Source organism: Uranotaenia lowii, chromosome 3 (genome assembly GCF_029784155.1).
Source record: "Uranotaenia lowii strain MFRU-FL chromosome 3, ASM2978415v1, whole genome shotgun sequence".
Classification (NCBI taxonomy): Eukaryota; Metazoa; Arthropoda; class Insecta; order Diptera; family Culicidae; genus Uranotaenia; species Uranotaenia lowii.
In genome coordinates, this window is record NC_073693.1 from 293,370,511 (window position 1) to 293,390,284 (window position 19,774).

The window sequence follows — 19,774 nt, forward strand, 5'->3', positions numbered from 1 at the left end:
GTTGCTAACAAAAAAACCCAGTTTTTGTGTTAAACAAGACCATGGACTCCAAGATGTACAAGGAGGAGTGCCCGAGAAAACGTATTCTTCCTTACATTAGATCTCACATAGACCAGTAAAGTTTTGGCCAGATTTGGCAAGCTGCCACTACAGCAAAGAGGTACTGCAGTGGTATCGGGACAACGAGGTGTATTTTGTTGAAAAGGACATCAACCCACCCAACAGCCCTCAATTCCACCCTATCGAAAAATATTGGGCAATTGTCAAGCAGAAGATGAAGAAGAATGGTGGGACGACTCGTTTATTTTGTAGAAATCAGTAATCATTCAAGTGAGATATAAAGGTACACAGCGAGAACTTACCTCATATTAGCGAAGTGCATATCCATGGCTCCTCCATTCGGGAAGTTTTCAATCATCCGCTCCATGAACCGACAGAAGCACCCATAACTGAGCGACTCATCGTCAAAAATAACCAACAGCGGTGCCACCAAGTCACACATCCCCTGCATATAGCCCACATCCAAATGCTCCCAAACGTAACTGAAATAGTTTTAAAGTATAATTTAAAAATATATTTTAAAAAAGGGGGTTTTGAGTGTCTTACGTGCATATCACATTCCTCAGTTTGTCTAGATTCTCATTTGCAAAGTACCAGTAATTCCGATCGCATCGTTGTACGTCCTTCTCAATACGGTGTAGATTCAACCCGAATGATTCCAACAGCTCGCTCTGTAAGAAATTGTTATTTTTAAAGCATTCTTGAGTATGATTTAGAAACCTCGTACGCTATAAATTCCTCCATTGGAACTGGCCGGTGAAACACAAGCCGATTTTGGTTCTTGTAACGCATCCAGCTGCCGAGTAGGACCTTCCTCTGGCAGCGCCTCCAAGGTGTTGTTGTTCTGTTCCTTAACACTGTTGACCATCATCGTAACATCTATGGAAGCATCAGTCACAATCACGGCGCGAGGTTGGCTCGGCGATTGCACGGAACTTTCTTCGGCGTCTTCCAACGGTCCGTCATCCTCCATCTCGTCCTGCATCGGTACGTCTTCGTTGCTCGGTAGCGGTAACATATCGGCAACATCCACGAAATCGTTTCCAACTGTAGCATACGACGAATCGGACGGTGAACTTTTATTGCTATCGATGTCTTTGCTGTGATCCGAAAGTGGGAGCTCTAGCCTGTTCGATGATGATCCCAGCTTTTCGTCTTCTTCGACGTCAGCCTTTTCGGTTTCCTCCTCTGCTTGGCTTGGTTCTGTCTGTGGGTTAGCTTTAGCGGCATTGTCTTCGTCTTCCACCTCTGGTTCCGACATATCGGAGAAGCCATTCTCTTCGAACACCTCGTTCTCCATTTCCTCTTCGTCGACCTCTTTGCTTTTGTTTTCGATGCTTCCACTGCCGGAGCTGAGCTTAGCTACTGCGACGGCAGTTTTCTCCTTGTCCCGCTGACGGACTATTGCTTCGACTGCCAGCCATTCGCTCATCGTTGTTTCGTAGTAGTGCTTCGTATTTTCATCCAGTTCTGCACGTTCCTCTGGAGTAGTTCCGAAGCTGTAATGCCCAAGCAAATAGGGCCAAACTTCTTTCCTAATGTCGTGTTCTACTCCACCGTAGTACACCAATCGATAAACCTCTTGATCGTCTCCAACTACACCTCGCTCATCGTGAAGTCCTTCCCAGCGATTGCGTGTCAGTCCTTCTTCGGCACCAACTGAAAATTGCCAATGTGTCACTGTGGATGTAGTTTTAAGATTAGATGAGATACTTACTATCCGGTGTGATTCTTCCGTTGACCAGCCCGGACAGATGGGTTCGAACGGTCGACAGGTGCCGGCAATAGGCAAGCCATCCGTAGAATGCTCGGGATATGATTTGTCGTTTCATGGTTGAGCAAACGAGAGCAATACTTGTGGACTGATTGGTTGCAGGCTGGAATTTGAATAAAATGCATTATGATTTGGCGAATGACCAAAGTTTGATTCTCATTTGTTACAGGCCGGATTTAGGCGGGAGCAAACTGCTAGAGATTTTTTATTAATTGAACTTTTCAGGTCAGTTCGTCTATAGTTATCCAATTGCAAAAATCAGGTTTTTTATAAATAGAAGAGAAAACTTTCATTCAATTTTGAAAAAATATGATAAAGAAAAAACTTCAGGTACCAATCATTCTATAATGTATAAGATTTAATTTGAATGCGAATCTCCTAGAAACATCTCTTGGACATCTTTTTGAAAATAGGAAAAAAATCAATCTTAACCCTCCAAAGCCGTTCGGGTCAATATGACCCGAAGCGAAAATTTTAAACATCTTTATCATCATTCAAATATACTGAAGAACTGGGAAATTTGACAGACCAAGTATGTTCTATGAAAATGATTATCAAATTAACGACACAAAATTAAAATTTGAGTTTTGAAAATCGGTTCATTGTGAAATGAAATACAGCTAAGCAAAGCCAAAATTGGATGTCGTTTTTTTTAAAGTAAGATTTTTTTCTACCGGAAGAACTGAGGTAGCGGTCAAAAGTTTTATTGGACCCCAACATATCTATACATTGACAGATTGATGGATTCTAGACAATCTCAAACATCAATGATACACTTAAATACAGAAAAGCTGTCAGAAGTTATGAGTATTTTAAAAATAAAATTGATTTTTCGGACTTTTTACTTTCTGAACCAGTTTCTGATAATCAGGTAATACATATCGACATTATTTTGAAATGTTGAGAAATTAGAATAAATTACCTACACAATGAATATAATTGATCAAAATTGGTTTACATTTACAGTCAGGAGAATGCCATCAAACTACAACTCAAGTTTCCCCGAAACGAATATTTTGCGAACGGCTTTGGAAGGTTAAAGACCGTTTTCCAAAAAATCCAATCAGACCGTTCTCCAAAAAATCCAAACAGGTAACTTAAACTTAAAAATATTGCGTGTTTTAATGTAGCTAAGCTATGTGTCGAAAGCAAAAACTTTTTTTTTCATAAAATTGTTTAATTATATCAAATTTCATTGATCAGAGCCCTTCTCATTAACATACTCTTAGGAATATTCATTAAAAACAGAAGTTTTGAAAAGTAAAAATTCTGAAAAACTACTATTTTTCTATAAATTTTCTAGGCGATTTTTATAAAGTTTCTGCAAATCTTCTTTAAATCTTCAACAAATAAATTCTATGCATTTTTTTAATCAAACATGACTTTCTTGTTGATCTTAAAAAATTGTTTCTTTAAAATTTTTATGGATATTTTATGAATTGTTCATGACTAATTCTATGAATCTTCTATGACTTAGCTTTGTATATTCTATGAGTTTTCTGTGAATATACTATGAATGAACTTTGAATCTTTTATGAATCACATCTTCTATGAATCTTTTACGAATGATCTATATTCTTCCAATCTTCTATGCGTCTTCTAAATGTGAATCTGTTTTGTATATGGTATGCGTTTTCTTCATAGAAAATCTGTATAAAACTGTAAAAAGAAGATTTATAGAAGTTTATAAAAAAAAAAACAAAGGTTGCTATAGGTATTAATTATAGAAGTCAAAATAATATTTACGGAAGATCATAGCTTGTTTAATTACATATGCCAGGAAGTTTCATAGAAGATTCTTAAAAGGCTGATAGCAGAACATTGAAAAAGTTATAAAATATTGAGACAAGATTTATTTATCAAAGTATTTTAAGAATGAATTAAAGTTTATCACCGGTACTTTCTATACGGTTTTTGCTTATTGAGTTTTTTCGGTGAGTGAAACATCTTTTTTAAATTTTACGTAACGTTTCGGGTTACTTTTCTTCACTCATCATCAGACGTCTAAAAATATTTACTTTTATTAAAAACTTTAAACTTTTAAAATTAAATTACATTTATAAAAATTACAATACTTCACATCACTTACAAAAAATAAAGCAGCACAATTTTATTCTGTTCGGCTGCTTGTCGGTTTGTTTTCTGTCTCTCCTCTCAGTTTGGCTATGAGACCGTTGTAGGTAGCTAGTTTTCCTACTTCGGTTTGTTGATTCGCTGTTCGCTCCTTTCCTCTTACTTGGATGTGTAGAGTTTCGGTAGCTTCTCTGGTTTCCCGAACTCTCAGATTCCGCTCGAGTACTCCTCTTTTCTTGAAGTCGAAACAGTCTTGCGCTTCTATTGCGTGTCGCGCTAATCCCGATTTTGGTTCGTTTTTTACGATTAATTTTTCATGTTCCTGTAATCTTTTTCCGAGCATTCTATCTGTTTGGCCAATGAACACTAGATCTTGGCAGTCTTTGCATGGTATGCAATAGAACGGTAGAACAAATGTGGTCTATTCCATACCATCCAGTGTACATTGGCCAAACAGGTAGAATGCTCGGAAAAAGATTACAGGAACATGAAAAATTAATCGTAAAAAACGAACCAAAATCGGGATTAGCGCGACACGCAATAGAAGCGCAACACTGTTTCGACTTCAAGAAAAGAGGAGTACTCGAGCGGAATCTGAGAGTTCGGGAAACCAGAGAAGCTGCCGAAACCCTACACATCCAAGTAAGAGGAAAGGAGCGAACAGCGAATCAACAAACCGAAGTAGGAAAACTAGCTACCTACAACGGTCTCATAGCCAAACTGAGAGGAGAGACAGTAAACAAACCGACAAGCAGCCGAACAGAATAAAATTGTGCTGCTGTATTTTTTGTAAGTGATGTGAAGTATTGTAATTTTTATAAATGTAATTTAATTTTAAAAGTTTAAAGTTTTTAATAAAAGTAAATATTTTTAGACGTCTGATGATGGGTGAAGAAAAGTAACCCGAAACGTTACGTAAAATTTTAAAAAGATGTTTCACTCACCGAAAAAACTCAATAAGCAAAAACCGTATACATTTTAAGAATGTTAATAAAAAATATAGAAGTAGAGTAGGCATAATTTTCCCGTTAGTTTGGATACCGTGTCACTTTTAAGCCTATCCCTTTTCTGAAACCAGAAGCAAAATGAAGAAGATTTAAAGAAAAAACAATCGCAAAGCATAGTAAATTCATGAAAGGTTTATACAGGATTCATTTGTATAAGATAAGGTTTTCACTTTATTTGGCAAACAAACAAAACCAATTTAAAGTTTTTTTTTCCGAAAACTAAGAAAAGATAAGTTTTGGCGAAAAAAAAATTTCTTTTTATTAATGGATCTATGTTGAGTAATTTCTGGGTTTTGCCCGGATATCACCCGAATTTTTTATCGTCATTTTTGAAACCAAACTCCCGAATTTTGGCAAGTTTTTATATAAAATTGCCCGGATTTGTCCCGCCCGGATACGTATTTAAAAAATTCTGCCAACCTAAGTATAAGATATGTACGTATATATAAGAATCTAGAAACTTCAAAGAAGATTGATAGAAATAAAATCTTTTATATAGGAAATTATAAGAAGTTTTATAGAAAATTTATGACAAAACCTGTTTTAAAGAAGATCTTAAAAGAAAAGAAAACACACATATAGGATCTCCGTGAAACTTCATGTTTCTTTGAAGAGATCTAAATTCTACTTAAGATTAAAGCGTACATCTTTCAAGGCTATAATGGCTAGCATTTTACTAATGCTAATACCACCAACCCATAGAAAGAGTACTATGTATGCCGTGACCGTCGATCTCATGACCTCTGGCTTAGAAGACTTGAACGCTATCCTCTAGGCCATGGTCGGTGGATAAATCTATGAAAGCTTTGCCAAATACAGTGAATCCCCGATTTTGTCACCCCTATGATGCATTTTAGAGTGATAAATTGGGGATAGTGACAAAATCGGGTAATTTTTGAAAAGCACTTTTGTTTATTTATTGTGTTCAAATTAATTCTGATTTCTAAGTAAAATGTTATTTAAAACTGTGTAGGGCGTTTTATTTGTGAGCTTATAGTTGATAATTGATGAGTTAAGTCTCTTTTTCATCGAAATATCATAAAATTGTGTTGCATTGCAGTGTTTCTTAAAGAGTGTCTCGACCGGTATTATCAAAAAGAACGAATGATCCCCAGTGGGTCAAATCTCAAATGACCTTATGAAAACAACAAGGTATTAAAATAAGATTTAAAAATGATTTGTTTCGAACAACTTCCAATAAAAAAATCAAACTGACAACCAAGGGAACAATACTTCTGCTATTTCGAATGAACTTGTACAGATGTTGGAGGACAACATAGTTGATCTGATGCTTTAGGTCTCTCAAAAAATAACGTCATCCTCTTGTGGCGAAGGGGTATAAGAGCCAAATTGGTCGATTTTAAGTTTTCAATTCCAACCGATTTTTCATTTTTCAAACTTTGTTTGGTGATTTTTTTAATTTTTAGAATTTTATTTACATATTTAGAGTTTGAAAGAAAAATACAACTTTTCGAAAAATTCATGAAAACGGAATAACACAACCATTTCAATGCCTATTTTCTCGAACTAAGCTTTTACGCACTTATAACCCTTTTCCTCCAAGGGTTCAAAACCAAGCTTGATAGAACGTTGTATCCTCATATCTATGATTTTGATTGTACCAACTGTATTGTTCAAATGTGAAAAAAAAAACACTTGTATACAATCGGACATATTTTCTATGTATCATTCATAAGTCGTCTTCACTATCGCTATCGATGTTATCATGTTGTATTACAATGTTTTTCAATTGACGTGAAATCAATTCATAATCATCCCTAAAGGAGTAAGTTTAAATCTGAGTATTTTTAAAATTAAATCCAATGAAGTAAAAAAATCGGGTCAAAAAAGGTGCCAAAACCAGGGAAAGACAAAATTTGGGGCAGACATAATTGGTGCGTGACAAAATCAGGGATTCACTGAATTCATAAAAGTTCATAAAATATACATTGAAGATCTATAAAATATTTCGAGAAGATTCATTCAAAATTTATAACAGATTGATAAAAGATTCATCGAAGATTAAAGTAAAGTATTAATATTAACAGAAATTCTTAAATGAAATTTCCCAATAGTATACCTTTATGATTTTTAATATAAGAATTCTACTTTAACCCTGAAGTCGAAAAAGTTTTGTTTTTGGTGAAAACAAATGACAGAATTGTTGCTGATTTTAAAAATGAGATTTATGCACCCGGGTTTTGATTTGAAAGCGGTTATGGAAAAACGCAGAAATCTGTTTGGAAAATGTCATGGATTTTCTTGAATATTTGAATTTCTCACGCTATGCAAATGAAGTTCCATATGGAGCATATTGAAAAATTCTCTTGCTCCAACTTTGCCTAAGACTGCAAAGCGGTAGGAGAAGGTTTACAGGTTGAACTAAATGGGATAATGATGAACAAGGGGCTATTCCGAACAAACGCCGTAAGCGTTAGGGTCATAGTAGGGTCTCAAAATTGATCAAATGTGATAGTCTGTCATTCTATTGATAAGTTACAGTTATAACTTGCAAACTTTACTGTATAAATTTTGTAGTTACAGTTATTAACAAAATGTATGTATCTGAGAAACGAAAATCGTTTTGAGACGTGTCTTATAAATTGACTCCTCCGTCAATGTGAATGGAGATAAAATGTTGTTCTTGAAAGTTTAACGTTTGGTAATTGATGTTTCACGTGGTGTGATATGATTTTATGTTGAAAAAAATTTCCACCCACGCACAAAGAAGTGTTCATATTTACCCCATACTTTTCAAGATGCGGGGTAATTATGAACACGTGTTTTCTCGGCATTGTTTTATGATCAAAATTTACTTTTTTCCTTCAAAATCACGATAACCATCCAAATCTTGAAAATAAGCCTAAAACAATGCTTTATTTTGTTTTTGAATTGTGAGTCTGTGATTATATGAAAAGATGCCTTCCAGCTATGTAAAACTGAAAATAACCTATAACTTCTCAACAGTAAATTTAAAAAATCTACCAATCTCACTACAATACACTGTTTAGATGGGGTTTCAATCTAGGAATAAAGCCAATATCAAAAGTCACCACATAACAAGAATCGTTACAGTGTTTATAATTACCTCATAGACAAGGGGGTAATTATGAACAGACGGAGTAATTATGAACAAGCATTTTACGCCCACAAGCTGCAACTTAAAAATAAGCAAAAATCTTAAAATGAAGAAGGAAACTGGTCATTCATTTTTGGTTACTTTCCAGAATTTAAAATTAAAGAGCTACTTGTTCGAGCTGGTATTATGAAAAACTGAGTAATTTTGTTCATAACTACCCCACCCAGCCCTACTTCTCTACAAAAAGGCATAAATCTGTTCGAGCCCAACAAACCACACTGTAGGAAATGCCCAAACTTGATTAAAAATTGTATATGAACAATTTATTGTGAGTAAAAAAAAACAGCTCCTCCTACTTTCAGTTGAATTTTTGCGAAACCATTGCATCTGGTGACACTAAGTTTCTAGTAACCTTATTTCAATTTTTGCAAATGATAAAGAATTTTATGAAGATCATTTCATCAGAACATTTCAAGGTTCTAAAACCAATGAACTTCTTGGTAAAATAATATTTCTCAAAATTGGACAGAAAATGTGTCAGTGTTTCGAGTTTCTTTTCATGAAAAAAGAATGCTGAGTTTAGGACGTTATAACTATTTTCTCGCTATTCTAAAGGCTTTGCAATTTTCGACAAAGTTGTAGCAAAAAAATTTTTCAGTATGCTCCGGGCTTAAGATATAGCTCAGTTGGTAAGTCTGTTGTCTCCTGAGCCAATGTCCGCGAGTAAAAAAAAACATTCAAGAAAAACCAAAAAAAAGTGACATTTACCGAACATTTTTGTGTGTTTTTCCATAAACATTTTCAAATTAAGATTTTGTACAAAAAAAATCTTAGTAGGGTAGAAGCACTAGTTATTGAACAGGTACCATATATTGAACACTCGTAAAACATTAATCAATTAAAACAATAATATGCAGTAGATAAATTAATTAAAAATGGTTGTGCCACTGTTGAAGCATTTTCTACCTCTGTTCAAATTTGTATCAAGAATTTTGGACTCTTAAAGCAACAATCCCCGGAACTAGAATGTGTTATCAAATTTTGGGTTGATTTTTCGACTGGATGAAGAACACACAGCAAAAAATAATGTAACGATGGACGATGTAATTTCTGGAGATGATGTAGTTTTAGTGATTTCTGTCGCAATAATACATCTAAACGATGTACACAATGCGAATACGTCGTGTAGTGTAATATCAAAACTTTCTATGTGATATCGCATCAAGTAGTCAATATTTTCCTCAATTGACGTTCAAATTTTATTCATTTCAAAAAGTAAAAAACAGATTACGGACCTCAGCTGTATTTGTTTGGCTTGTAAGTACTACCAAAATTAAATAAAAATGTAAGCAAAGCTATGGCTTGAAATATAATTCCATTATTTTTCATTTTTAGGAAATTTGGGCCACTTGCCTGAGCGGTATAAAAAGGCAAACAATGATTTCAAACAGCCGGATAAATCAGGGTGATGTAATAATAAGTAACATTTGCGACTCAAGTTATGTGCAGGTAATTGATGTAATATAACAATACTTTTTTTGCTGTGCAGCCTTTTTTTGATTGGGAGGAAAATTGGATTAAAGACAAATAAACGTCTTAGATAATAATATTAGTGTTTTCAACTAAGTCTTTTTGAAAAATTTCTGGAAGAGTGGCAGTCTTTATAATCCCTATTTTCTTAAAATTTAACGAATTTAAGTGTTCAATCATTGGATCACAGAAAACGCCAATGTTTCAATTATTGAACGTTCAATCTTGCAGTACTCGTTTCGTAAAGAAATGCATGTACCAGTTATTGAACAAACATCGGTTGGTGTTTGGAAATATAAACAAACTGTTTCTTGGTTGCTAGCTCAACCAAAATCGCCCTTTCAAAGCATACTATCAAGCGAAATACCCCTTAATATATACTTTGACATTCAATGTTTACATGTTCAATAATTAGAACATTGCCTGTTCAATATTTGAAACATTGTGTTGAATCGTTGGGAAAAAAGTAATTTTGAATAAAAAGGCTTAAATGATAGTTTCAAAACATATTTCCGCTAAAAAAATATATCGATTTGAAGCTGAGAAACATGCTTAAGCTACACTATCAAAAAATTTTCCCAAAAAACCTTTCGTTATTATTAATAGACCACAAATGCGTTGAATCCCAAAGATGGTGTTCTTGTCCTAGAACAGTTTTTGAGTTATGCTTTAAATATGAAGTTTTTGAAAAATAAAAAAAGTTCTTGTGGGTACTTGTATTCGAATATCTCGGACTGCATACAATTAATTTAAAATATCTTTTTTATATATTGAAAGTGAATTAATTTGCTATCGATCACCTGAACTTTATTTATGCGTTCAATCTACAGTATTGTTGATATTAGTGAAGTGGTGATAGAAAAGGTATTGCAAAAAATGCATTTTTTTAAGAGAAAATTTAGTTTTATCGACAGTTTTAGACTCGATGGTACCATTTAAAAAATATAATTTTCTATGGACCGTGAATGTCAATTTAAAACAAAGATTTCAAGTGGTTATTTATAAAAACCTGTTGAAAATTGAAGAAGTTATGGATATTTTACTAAAACAGTAGTAGGTATTTGAATTTTTGAACAACTTAACGAACCGCAGTGTACTTATCCTTATATGGAAGGAATTGACTCGTTCTAAACTTAAATTTATCATAAGCTTACCAGAAGGTCAAATTTCAGTAAGATCTGACCATGAGGAGGGGTTGCTTGAGCCTCAACCGTGAATGGAATTTTAAGTTATTTTGCTCGAGAGAACCCAAATTACTAGTTTTTCATTGATTTCTTTATGGTCTATAAAAAAAAGATTTTTAATGTTATCATCGAGTCTAAAACTGTCGACCAAAAAATTTTTTTTAATGCATTTTCAAATATTTTTTAAACACTACTTCACGTATATCAACAATACTGTTGAACGGACTTTTTTTATTCAAAAAAATTTCATATTTGAAGCATAACTCAAAATCTGTTCCACTAAGATTTTTTTTGAGTTTCATTTTCAGATTCAGCCCCCAATTTCACATTAAAGTTATCTTCAGCTTACTAAGTTTTAAAATACTGTAAACTAGTGTAATCGGTCGGAGAAACTATAGATATTAAAAGCTTTGACAATATTGAATTGTCAATATTTCCAATTTTGTCATTTTGTCAATTTTGACGGTTTTGTGATTTTGCCAGATTTGCCTATTTGTTCAATTTTGACAACTTTGCCAACTTTTTCAATTTTGGCATTTTTAACAATTATGTCAATTTTGTCAATCTTGTCAATTTTGTCAATCTTGTCAATTTTGTCAATTTTCATAATTTTTGGCAATTTCGTCAATTTTGTCAATTTTGATATTAGGTCAATTTTGCCAACTTTGTGGATTTTGTCATTTTTATCAATTTTGTTAATTTTGATAGTATGTCAATTTTGTCAATTTTTAAAATTTTGTCAACTTTATCAATTTTGACAATTTTGACAATTTCGTCAATTTTGTCAGTTTTGTCAATTTTGTTGATTTGGTCAATATTGTCAATTTAATCAATTCAGTCACTTTAGTCTATATAGTCAATTGAGTCAATTTTGTCAATTTTGTCAATTTTGTCAATTTTGTCAATCTTGTTAATTTTGTCAATTTCGTCAATTTTGTCAGTTTTGTCAATTTTGTCAATTTTGTTGATTTTGTCAATATTGTCAATTTAATCAATTCAGTCACTTTAGTCAATATAGTCAATTTTGTCAATTTTGTCAATCTTGTTAATTTTGTCAAATTCGTCAATTTTGTCAGTTTTGTCAATTTTGACAGTTTTGTCAATTTTTTTTAATTTTGTCAATTTTGTCAATTTTGTTAATTTGTGGATGAATCTGAATTTAAATCAATGTATCAATCTAAAAAGTAAGCATGGATCCACAGAAGAAAGAGAAACAAGATAAATTCTTCAGAACAAAATATTCAATTTTGATACAAACATAAAAGTTCAAGTTTATTTCTGTAAATGTTACCTTAAAACTCTGCAAGGAATCATGAATGAGTTTTTAACCAATACGAAGCTTTGTAGGCCCTAGGGTTTGAGAAATTCATAAATGACCCCAAATCGACTCAGTCTAATGTAACATTCTTTTTTTTATCTTGAACTTTGATTTGCTGATAAACTATCTTCAAAACTGTAAGATCTAGACTGACCTTTTTTTAATTTTTCAATGAAATTTCTAAATAGAGATCGTGTTTTCCAAGTTCTGTAAAGAGAACTTTGGAATTATGACTATCTGAAGCATATTAAAGCTGAAAAATGTCTCCAACATGAAAACAAATCGTCCAAAGTGGTATTCAATATTCTAAATACACGCAGCTAGAAAATTTTTTACAAGTGGCTCCAGAGAGAGCATCATAACTGAAGAAACTAAAATTTTGCATCGTTACAGCACTTAAGTTTACAAATTTTGGAAAATGTTCCAAAAATCCGTTTTCGGATTTCCAATTCTATTTATTGCTCTTTTTATTGCTTGAAAAATGTTCTGATTTTTTATTTAGAATTCTGATTCCAATAGTTAAATTTCGCTTAACTTGAAATCCAATAGCCATTAATAAATTCAACAGAAACTGTCTCAAGGGCCTTGCTTAGTTCGCTACCGGTGTCAAACCGGTAAGGTATTTATAAACTTACATTAGGACTATCAATGGACATGGCGTCGATCGAAAGACTCTTGCTGGAACAATCACTACTTTCGTTGGTACTACAGCTACTCAGCTGGGCCCGGTAGCGTGGGCTAGTTCTACCCACGTCCAGAATGGAATGCGCGGCCACTGAAATGGTATTATCATAAATATTTCGCCTAAAATTCTAAACTTGTATGCAAACTTACAAAACTCTTCGGGATTGGTCTTGTTAACAACCCGGAACACATAGTCTATCGGCAGTTCATCGCTTGTGGCAGCTTCCAGCAGTGATGGCAACGGTCGGCGCCGTGATTTGTGTGGCCAGGGAAAGATTCTTCCAATACCTCGTTGGGACCATAGCGGTGGATCTAGCTGACCATGGGGCAATAAACCTGTAAGAAAGTTATAAATATTGACAGTTTTCGACTAAGAAAAATTTAAATTAGTCTGCACTCTCTGGAGCCACCAAAAGCTCCAGCTTTTCCTACAGATAGTCTTAGAATGAAAAGATCTAACATAGATTCAATATCTCGAATTCCTCAATCAATAAAAACCTTAGCGTGTGAATATTGTTTATACCGTTTTGTTCCTCTTCAAAAATAATCAATTTGGTGGCTCCAGAGAGTCATCGCACATAATTCACAAAACTGACCAGTTTCCAAACAGCTCAGAAACGCAGCCATGTGTCCACCCTCGGGAAAATGAATCGGTGGTCTCTGCACTCCATCCTGACCCACTAGTATGATCGTCCCACCTGTATCGCCTCCACGTGCCTGATGGCAGTGAACGTAAACAATCTCATCCACATTAACGTTCAAAGCGTACGCCCAGAAAGAACTTTTATCGATGGTCTCGGTCGATTCGGTGTATCCATTCATAAGCTGATTCGGAGTCCACTTGATCGTTAACGATTGAACCGTCTGGTGCAGGCTCAGATAACCGGGCATCGGTTCACTGACCTCCTTCTGTAAAATTCAAAACAATCCTATGAACGTTTTGTAAAAAAAATAAAAGTCCAATTTCACTTACCGGTAACACGAGGACGTTATTCTTGCCATACAAAAGTGTGGCTCGTGAGTTCTGATGCAGTGACTCGACGTAGTCCTTCGAGGCCGATACCAACGAATTGGACTTGAACGAGGCCATACTGCCCTCATCGGAGCTCGTGTGCAGACTACGCTTGAAGTTTAACATTGGTCTGCGGATGGCTGGCGACGTGGGATTGCCGGAACTGATGCGATGTCTTTGGACCTGCAATTGAATAAAAATTTGAAATATTAGTCAAATTTAAATTTAAATTCAATCAATCGTGTGTCGCAATTTCTTCTGGAATAGATATTTTAAAAACTGCTCTCGTGACAGACATTGTTGAGACCATCATGAGCATCAAAACGGGAGAAGAAAAACTGGGCTAGAAATCGTGACCAAAGATCCCATACATCTCATATGAATTTCTTCGAATGAGATTTATGGGATATATTCGCATATATTCGAATATCAAATCGAAGGCTGAAACTGGTATGGAAAATTTATATAAGAACTCAGTATGGCGGATTGGTCTTCTTTCAGCAACTACAGTAGCTTTTTTAATATAATTTTTTTTTTCAGAGTTGATTTTCTGAAAAAGGGGAAGAAGGGGAGGAGCGGGCTATATGCGCCTATTAAGCAAAACACTGATTTAATCAAATATCACATCGAATATGTGTACAAAAACTATATATACATGTGCAGGCATCTGTTTTTTATACATTGGAGTAATGTTTATGTTAAAATTTTCTTCTGTTTCCAAGAAAACGATTTTATTATAAGTGTTGTCTAAAATGCCGAACCTCAAACCGTGCGGGCTAAATGCGCCTATTTATGTTTTGAACAAAATTTCAGTTTTTTGGGCAATATTTCCGTATAATTTCATTGAAACTGCTAGAAAGTAATAATTTCCGTACGACAAAGCTGAAGTTTAATAAAAATCTATGTATATTATAATTTTATGGAATAAAACAAAAGTTAGGGTTGCCATACTATGGAGGCAGTTCATTCAAGAGAAAAACTTTATCATATTTGTTTTTGGATCATCAATTCTCTCTTAAGATGTTATTCAGAGCTTAGATTTGAAGGTTCAATGATAAAAATCATTTATTTATTCTATTTAACCTGTTATTTTAGGATGGAGGCATTTTACAAACATGATGGGGGCATACAAAAACACTCTATTATTCCACTGTATAATCATTATTGAACCTCCACAAAAGCTGAAATATGTTTAATTTCATAAGTTCATTTGAGTAAGAAATAAAAACCATACTAGTTTTTGTTTTAAGCTTCTTTACGTATTATTTTTAAAAGTCGAAATATTACATCAAAATGTATCAAAACCTTGTATGATTTTTTAAATTTTTTTGAGTTTGTAAATTCATAAAATTCTTTCTTGCCTTATGTTCTGAGCGTTTCACCCTCAAAATGCATTGGTCAGATAAGCTGTCTAGTCAGCTATTTCATCAAACAGCCGTAGGGTCATTTAACCCGATAGGCCCATTTAGGAAACCTTTCCCCAATGTTTAAACTAAGGCTTATTTGTTTAATGATTGAAAAATTCATTCTAGATGGCTCGTTATTTTAATTCAATAACACCCAAATATTGCCCGGAATCAAAACCTGAAGTGTTTATTATAAAGACTTTTAATTAAGTAAACAGTAAGTAAACATGAATCCATCCATAAATTGCATGTTTATAATATCCCCCACAAATAATGTAAAAGCTGAAATTAAAAGCGATGTACCTGTGTACTCAATGCGAGAAATTTGTGCTTAATGAAAATGGGAGATGTTATTCTATATTCCTATGTACTACAAATGTTCTATAAAAGGGGGTAGTTACTGTTATTAATTCAAATTTAGGCAAAGCTAAGAAAAGCTATTCTGGTCGCCAGTTTAAAGCCATTACTTTTTATTTAATTGTGAAAAATTTATTCGGACAAGTCCGGGTGTTACAAGTAAAGTGGATACGTAAAGAAAACTCCGTTCTTGCCTGTTTCCAGAATATATATTATAAAGTCAATTCCATATTCTTTACATAACAAAAAAACAATTGAATTAAAGCTGGTAACTTTTTTTGAGCAAGCTTCAGATAAATGGTTTTTGGGAGTTAGAAAAACGATTTGAATGCTGCTGACGTGTTGCTTCTGAAAAAAAATTGAGTTATTTTTCCTTACTGCCTGTTTTTTTTTAATAGTCTTTGGTTTCTGTTCGGATTTTGCGTTGGAAAATTTCAAATGCCCAGATTTTGTCAGGTTTAGGGAAAAGTTTATCCTGATTTACTCAGCCCACATAAATGCTGAAAAATTCTGCAATTCATACTCTAAGAGCCCCCCACCCCCTTGACTTGTATTAAAATGAAACTATTAGAGATATTATTTCACGAGGGCCTCCTCAGCTGGTTTTCTTTTCGTTTTAATTGGTCCAAAAACCTGACCTGAACAAAATTTAAGCACAATGGCACTTAATTTAGGGGTGCCTCGAAGCGCTCAAAGTTTCGTTTTTTTTACCCTCCAAAATCACCAAGGGGGGGAATCGGAAAAATCATAAATTTAATTTTGATGCCAAATGACTTAAAATGCAAAAAACGTCGAATTCTGGTGTTATCCCGATTTTTTGTCAAAAATCGAGTTAAAATTTCATCCTAGTTGAAATTTTTATTTTTAAATCATGAACTTAATCGATTGACCCAAATTTATAATGTGAAATCGGGCGCTGAATCCGAAAATGAAATTCAAAACAATCAAATATAAAAAACTGCATAACATCAAGTTGAAATCTATTTTTGTATTTTGAAGGTGAATAAATTTGCTATCGATCATTTGAACTTCATTTTTGCGTATGATCAACAGTATTGTTGTTTTAGTGAAGTTGTGATTAAAAAATAATAAAACGTTTTTTTTTCGAACATTTTGTTTTATCGACAGTTTTGGACTCGTTGGTAACATTTCAAAATTCTGAATTTCTATGAATCGTAGAAATCAATTGATAACAAAGATTTTAATTGGTTATTTAGCAAAATCGGTAGAAATTTGAAGAAGTTATGATTATTTAACTAAAACAGTAATATTTGTATTTTTGAATAATTTAACGAGCCGCAGTGTACTAATCTTAGTATAGGAAGAATAAAACATGATCAATTTTACTCGCTATAAGCTGAAATTGATTATAAGCTTACCAGAAGGTCATACGCCAAATTTCAGTAAGATCTGACCATGGGGAGGGGTTGCTTGAGTCTCATACGTGAATGGGAATTTAAGGTATTTTTATTGATAACTTTTTTCTTAATTGATTGATTACATTTTGTGAATATTTATCTTAAAGCCTTGATTGAAACAAATATTTCACCCGAGACTGCAACATGATTTTTAACGACAATTTGGGGCCAAAATTCAATTTTTGAACTGCAATAAATTTATTGTTTTAAGTTCAATGGCGTTGTAGTCTTCGGGTGAAATATTTGTCTTGGCTAAGGCATTGAGAAAAATAATCATAAAATTCAATCAGTCAATAAAGAAAAAAGTTATCAATTGAAAACAGTATTTTTTGCTTCTCTGGAGCAAAATACCTTGAGATCTTACTGAAATTTGGCATATGACTTTCTGGTAAGCCTCTAATCAATTTTTCCTTGAATCGAGTGATATTTATCATATTTAATTCTTCCTATACTAAGATTAGTACACTGCGGTTCGTTAAATTATTCAAAAATGCAAAAATTACTGTTAAATAGCCATAACATCTTCAAATTTCAACCAGTTTTGATAAATAACCACTTAAGGTCTTTGTTTTGAACTGATTTTTTTCGAATAATAGAAAACCAGATTTTTAAAAAGTTACCAACGAGTCTGAAACTGTCGATAAAACCAATTTTTCTCTAAAAAAAAAAGCATTTATTATTATTTATCTATCACAAATTCACTTTTATCAAGAATACTGTTCATCATACGCAAAAATGAAGTTCAAATGATCGATAGCAAATTCATTCACCTTTAATATACAAAAAGAGATTCCGAATTAATGTTATGCATTCCAATATATTTAAATATAAGTACACGTACTTTTTTATGTTCCCAAAATTTCATATTTGGGGCATAACCCAAAAACTTTTCTACTTTCTAAATTGCTTAGTTACAGCTTACTTAGTTCAAAAATGTTGTAAACATGTGTTCGAAAATCGAAATTTTAATTTTTATGCCAAAAAACTTAGAAATGTGTTCACGAAAAAAAATTTCGACAAAAATCGACATTCTGGTACTTCTTCAGGAAAACTAACCGTTTTTTCGGAAAACCGACTTTGTACCAGAAAATTGAAATTTGACCAAAACTTTTTTTCGGAGATAACATCAGATGTCGACTTTTCATGCATTTGGTGATTTTTTAGACTAAAAATACCGAAACCTTGAGAGCTTTGAGACACCTCTTAATGAAGTGCGATTGAGCTAAAATTTAGTACAGGTCAGTTTTTTTGGCCAATCTACAAAATGTATATGGTTTTTGAAATTAGATCACGACTTTTTCCCAAACATCCATTGCCACCCTAACTTTCATATATGTATTAGACCGCTCTTTTTGCTCCCATATGTTTTTTCGATGCCTTTTGGGTCACGGAGCATCATTGTAAAATTTTAGACGATTTTGTTTATTCCTGAGTTAGCGCAACGCGTTTCAATTTTGTATGGATATTTGTATGGAAGAAAAAATGTGCAGATTAAATTATCCAAAAAATTCAAATTAGCTTTAAATGAAGTTGGTCTTTGATTTTTGGATTTGACTATTTCATGAAAAAAGTTATAACTATTTAAAAAAAAATCTAAATTCATTGAAAAGTATTTGAAAATGGCAAACTTTGCTTGCTTTTCATAATTTCTTGAAATGTTTTTGCAAAGGTTATATAAATTAATAAATTCCCTGGCTATACAAAGCAGTTTTTTGAGAATTCATCCTTTATCCTCATCAAATAAACAGTAAAAAAGGCTTAAATTAAAAAAAAAACAATTTTTAAAAAAAAGTTTTGTTTGACATGGAATATCTTATTTTTTAGTTTTTAATAATTTCTTGAAATGTTTTTGCAAAGGTTATATAAATTAATAAATTCCCTGGCTATGCAAACCAGTTTTTTGAGAATTCATCCTTTATCCTCATCAAATAAACAGTAAAAAAGGCTAAAATAAAAAAAACAATTTTGAAAAAAAAGTTTTGTTTAACATCGAATATCTTTTTTGGGATATAAGTTAACTTTGAGCTTTGTTCACTAGAATTGTGCTGCAAAAATCAAAGAACATTTTTCATCCAAAGTTATATTTTTTTTTTAAATTTTCAGTACATCTATGGCAATTTATGAATGAAAAATTTTGTTTTCCCAAACAAATTTCCATACAAAACTAAAACTCGTTGCGCTTATTCAGGACAACACACTATTAATTTTTTGGTGTAAATTTATGTCAAATTGGATGCTTTGTGCATCACTGATTGTGCATTGTGAAGCATCACTTTTGACATAAAATTGAAGCAAAGAAAAAAGAAACGCTTGCAGACATAAATTCTCAGACTTAAATTGAAGGCACATTCGACATAATGTAATATCATAGATGATGTAAGTTTATGTCAAATCGGATGCACAAAAGTAAAGCATCTTATCTAATCTTCTAATATATAAAGATGAGTTGGACTACATATGTTTGTATGCACATTATACAAATCCACACCGCTTAACCGATCAGCCTGAAATTTGGTACAGTTATGTGTTTGGACCATGGAAAGGTTTTAGTAATAGTTTCGAGCCCCTCCCACCTGAGAAAAGGGACCCTCCCATAGAACTTTCGTTTTTTTCCCCACAAACCAAAAGTCATGGCACCCATTTTTCAGAACCAAATTTTTTCCCTTTGGCGGGATTGTTTTCACCATCACCATGGGCCGGGCATTAGAAACGACCATCAAGAGTTCACGTGGACTGGAAAGCAAATCAAAGCTTGCTGAGCATCAAAGATTTGAAAGGTAAAATTTTGGCGGGTGTTTTTTCCTTCTACTGTTCAAAACACGTGGTACCGGTACGAGATATTTGGATGCAATAATGAGCCTACATTTTGTAT

At 33.2% G+C, this 19,774-nt stretch overlaps 1 protein-coding gene across 3 annotated transcripts in view; it reads right to left on the reverse strand.

Annotated features, from left to right (window-relative positions):
• The window catches only part of LOC129758533 (small G protein signaling modulator 2-like), a 72,506-nt gene that overhangs the window by 15,841 nt on the left and 36,891 nt on the right, over positions 1–19,774 (reverse strand). For all 3 annotated transcript variants that reach the window (XM_055756052.1, XM_055756054.1, XM_055756053.1), the window contains 8 exons: positions 13,683–13,904; positions 13,306–13,618; positions 12,860–13,045; positions 12,661–12,800; positions 1,778–1,937; positions 788–1,719; positions 607–731; positions 363–542 (listed from right to left, as the gene is read on the reverse strand). In XM_055756052.1, coding sequence (XP_055612027.1) covers positions 363–542; positions 607–731; positions 788–1,719; positions 1,778–1,937; positions 12,661–12,800; positions 12,860–13,045; positions 13,306–13,618; positions 13,683–13,904 — 2,258 coding nt within the window. The remainder of the gene's footprint in view (positions 1–362; positions 543–606; positions 732–787; positions 1,720–1,777; positions 1,938–12,660; positions 12,801–12,859; positions 13,046–13,305; positions 13,619–13,682; positions 13,905–19,774) is intronic.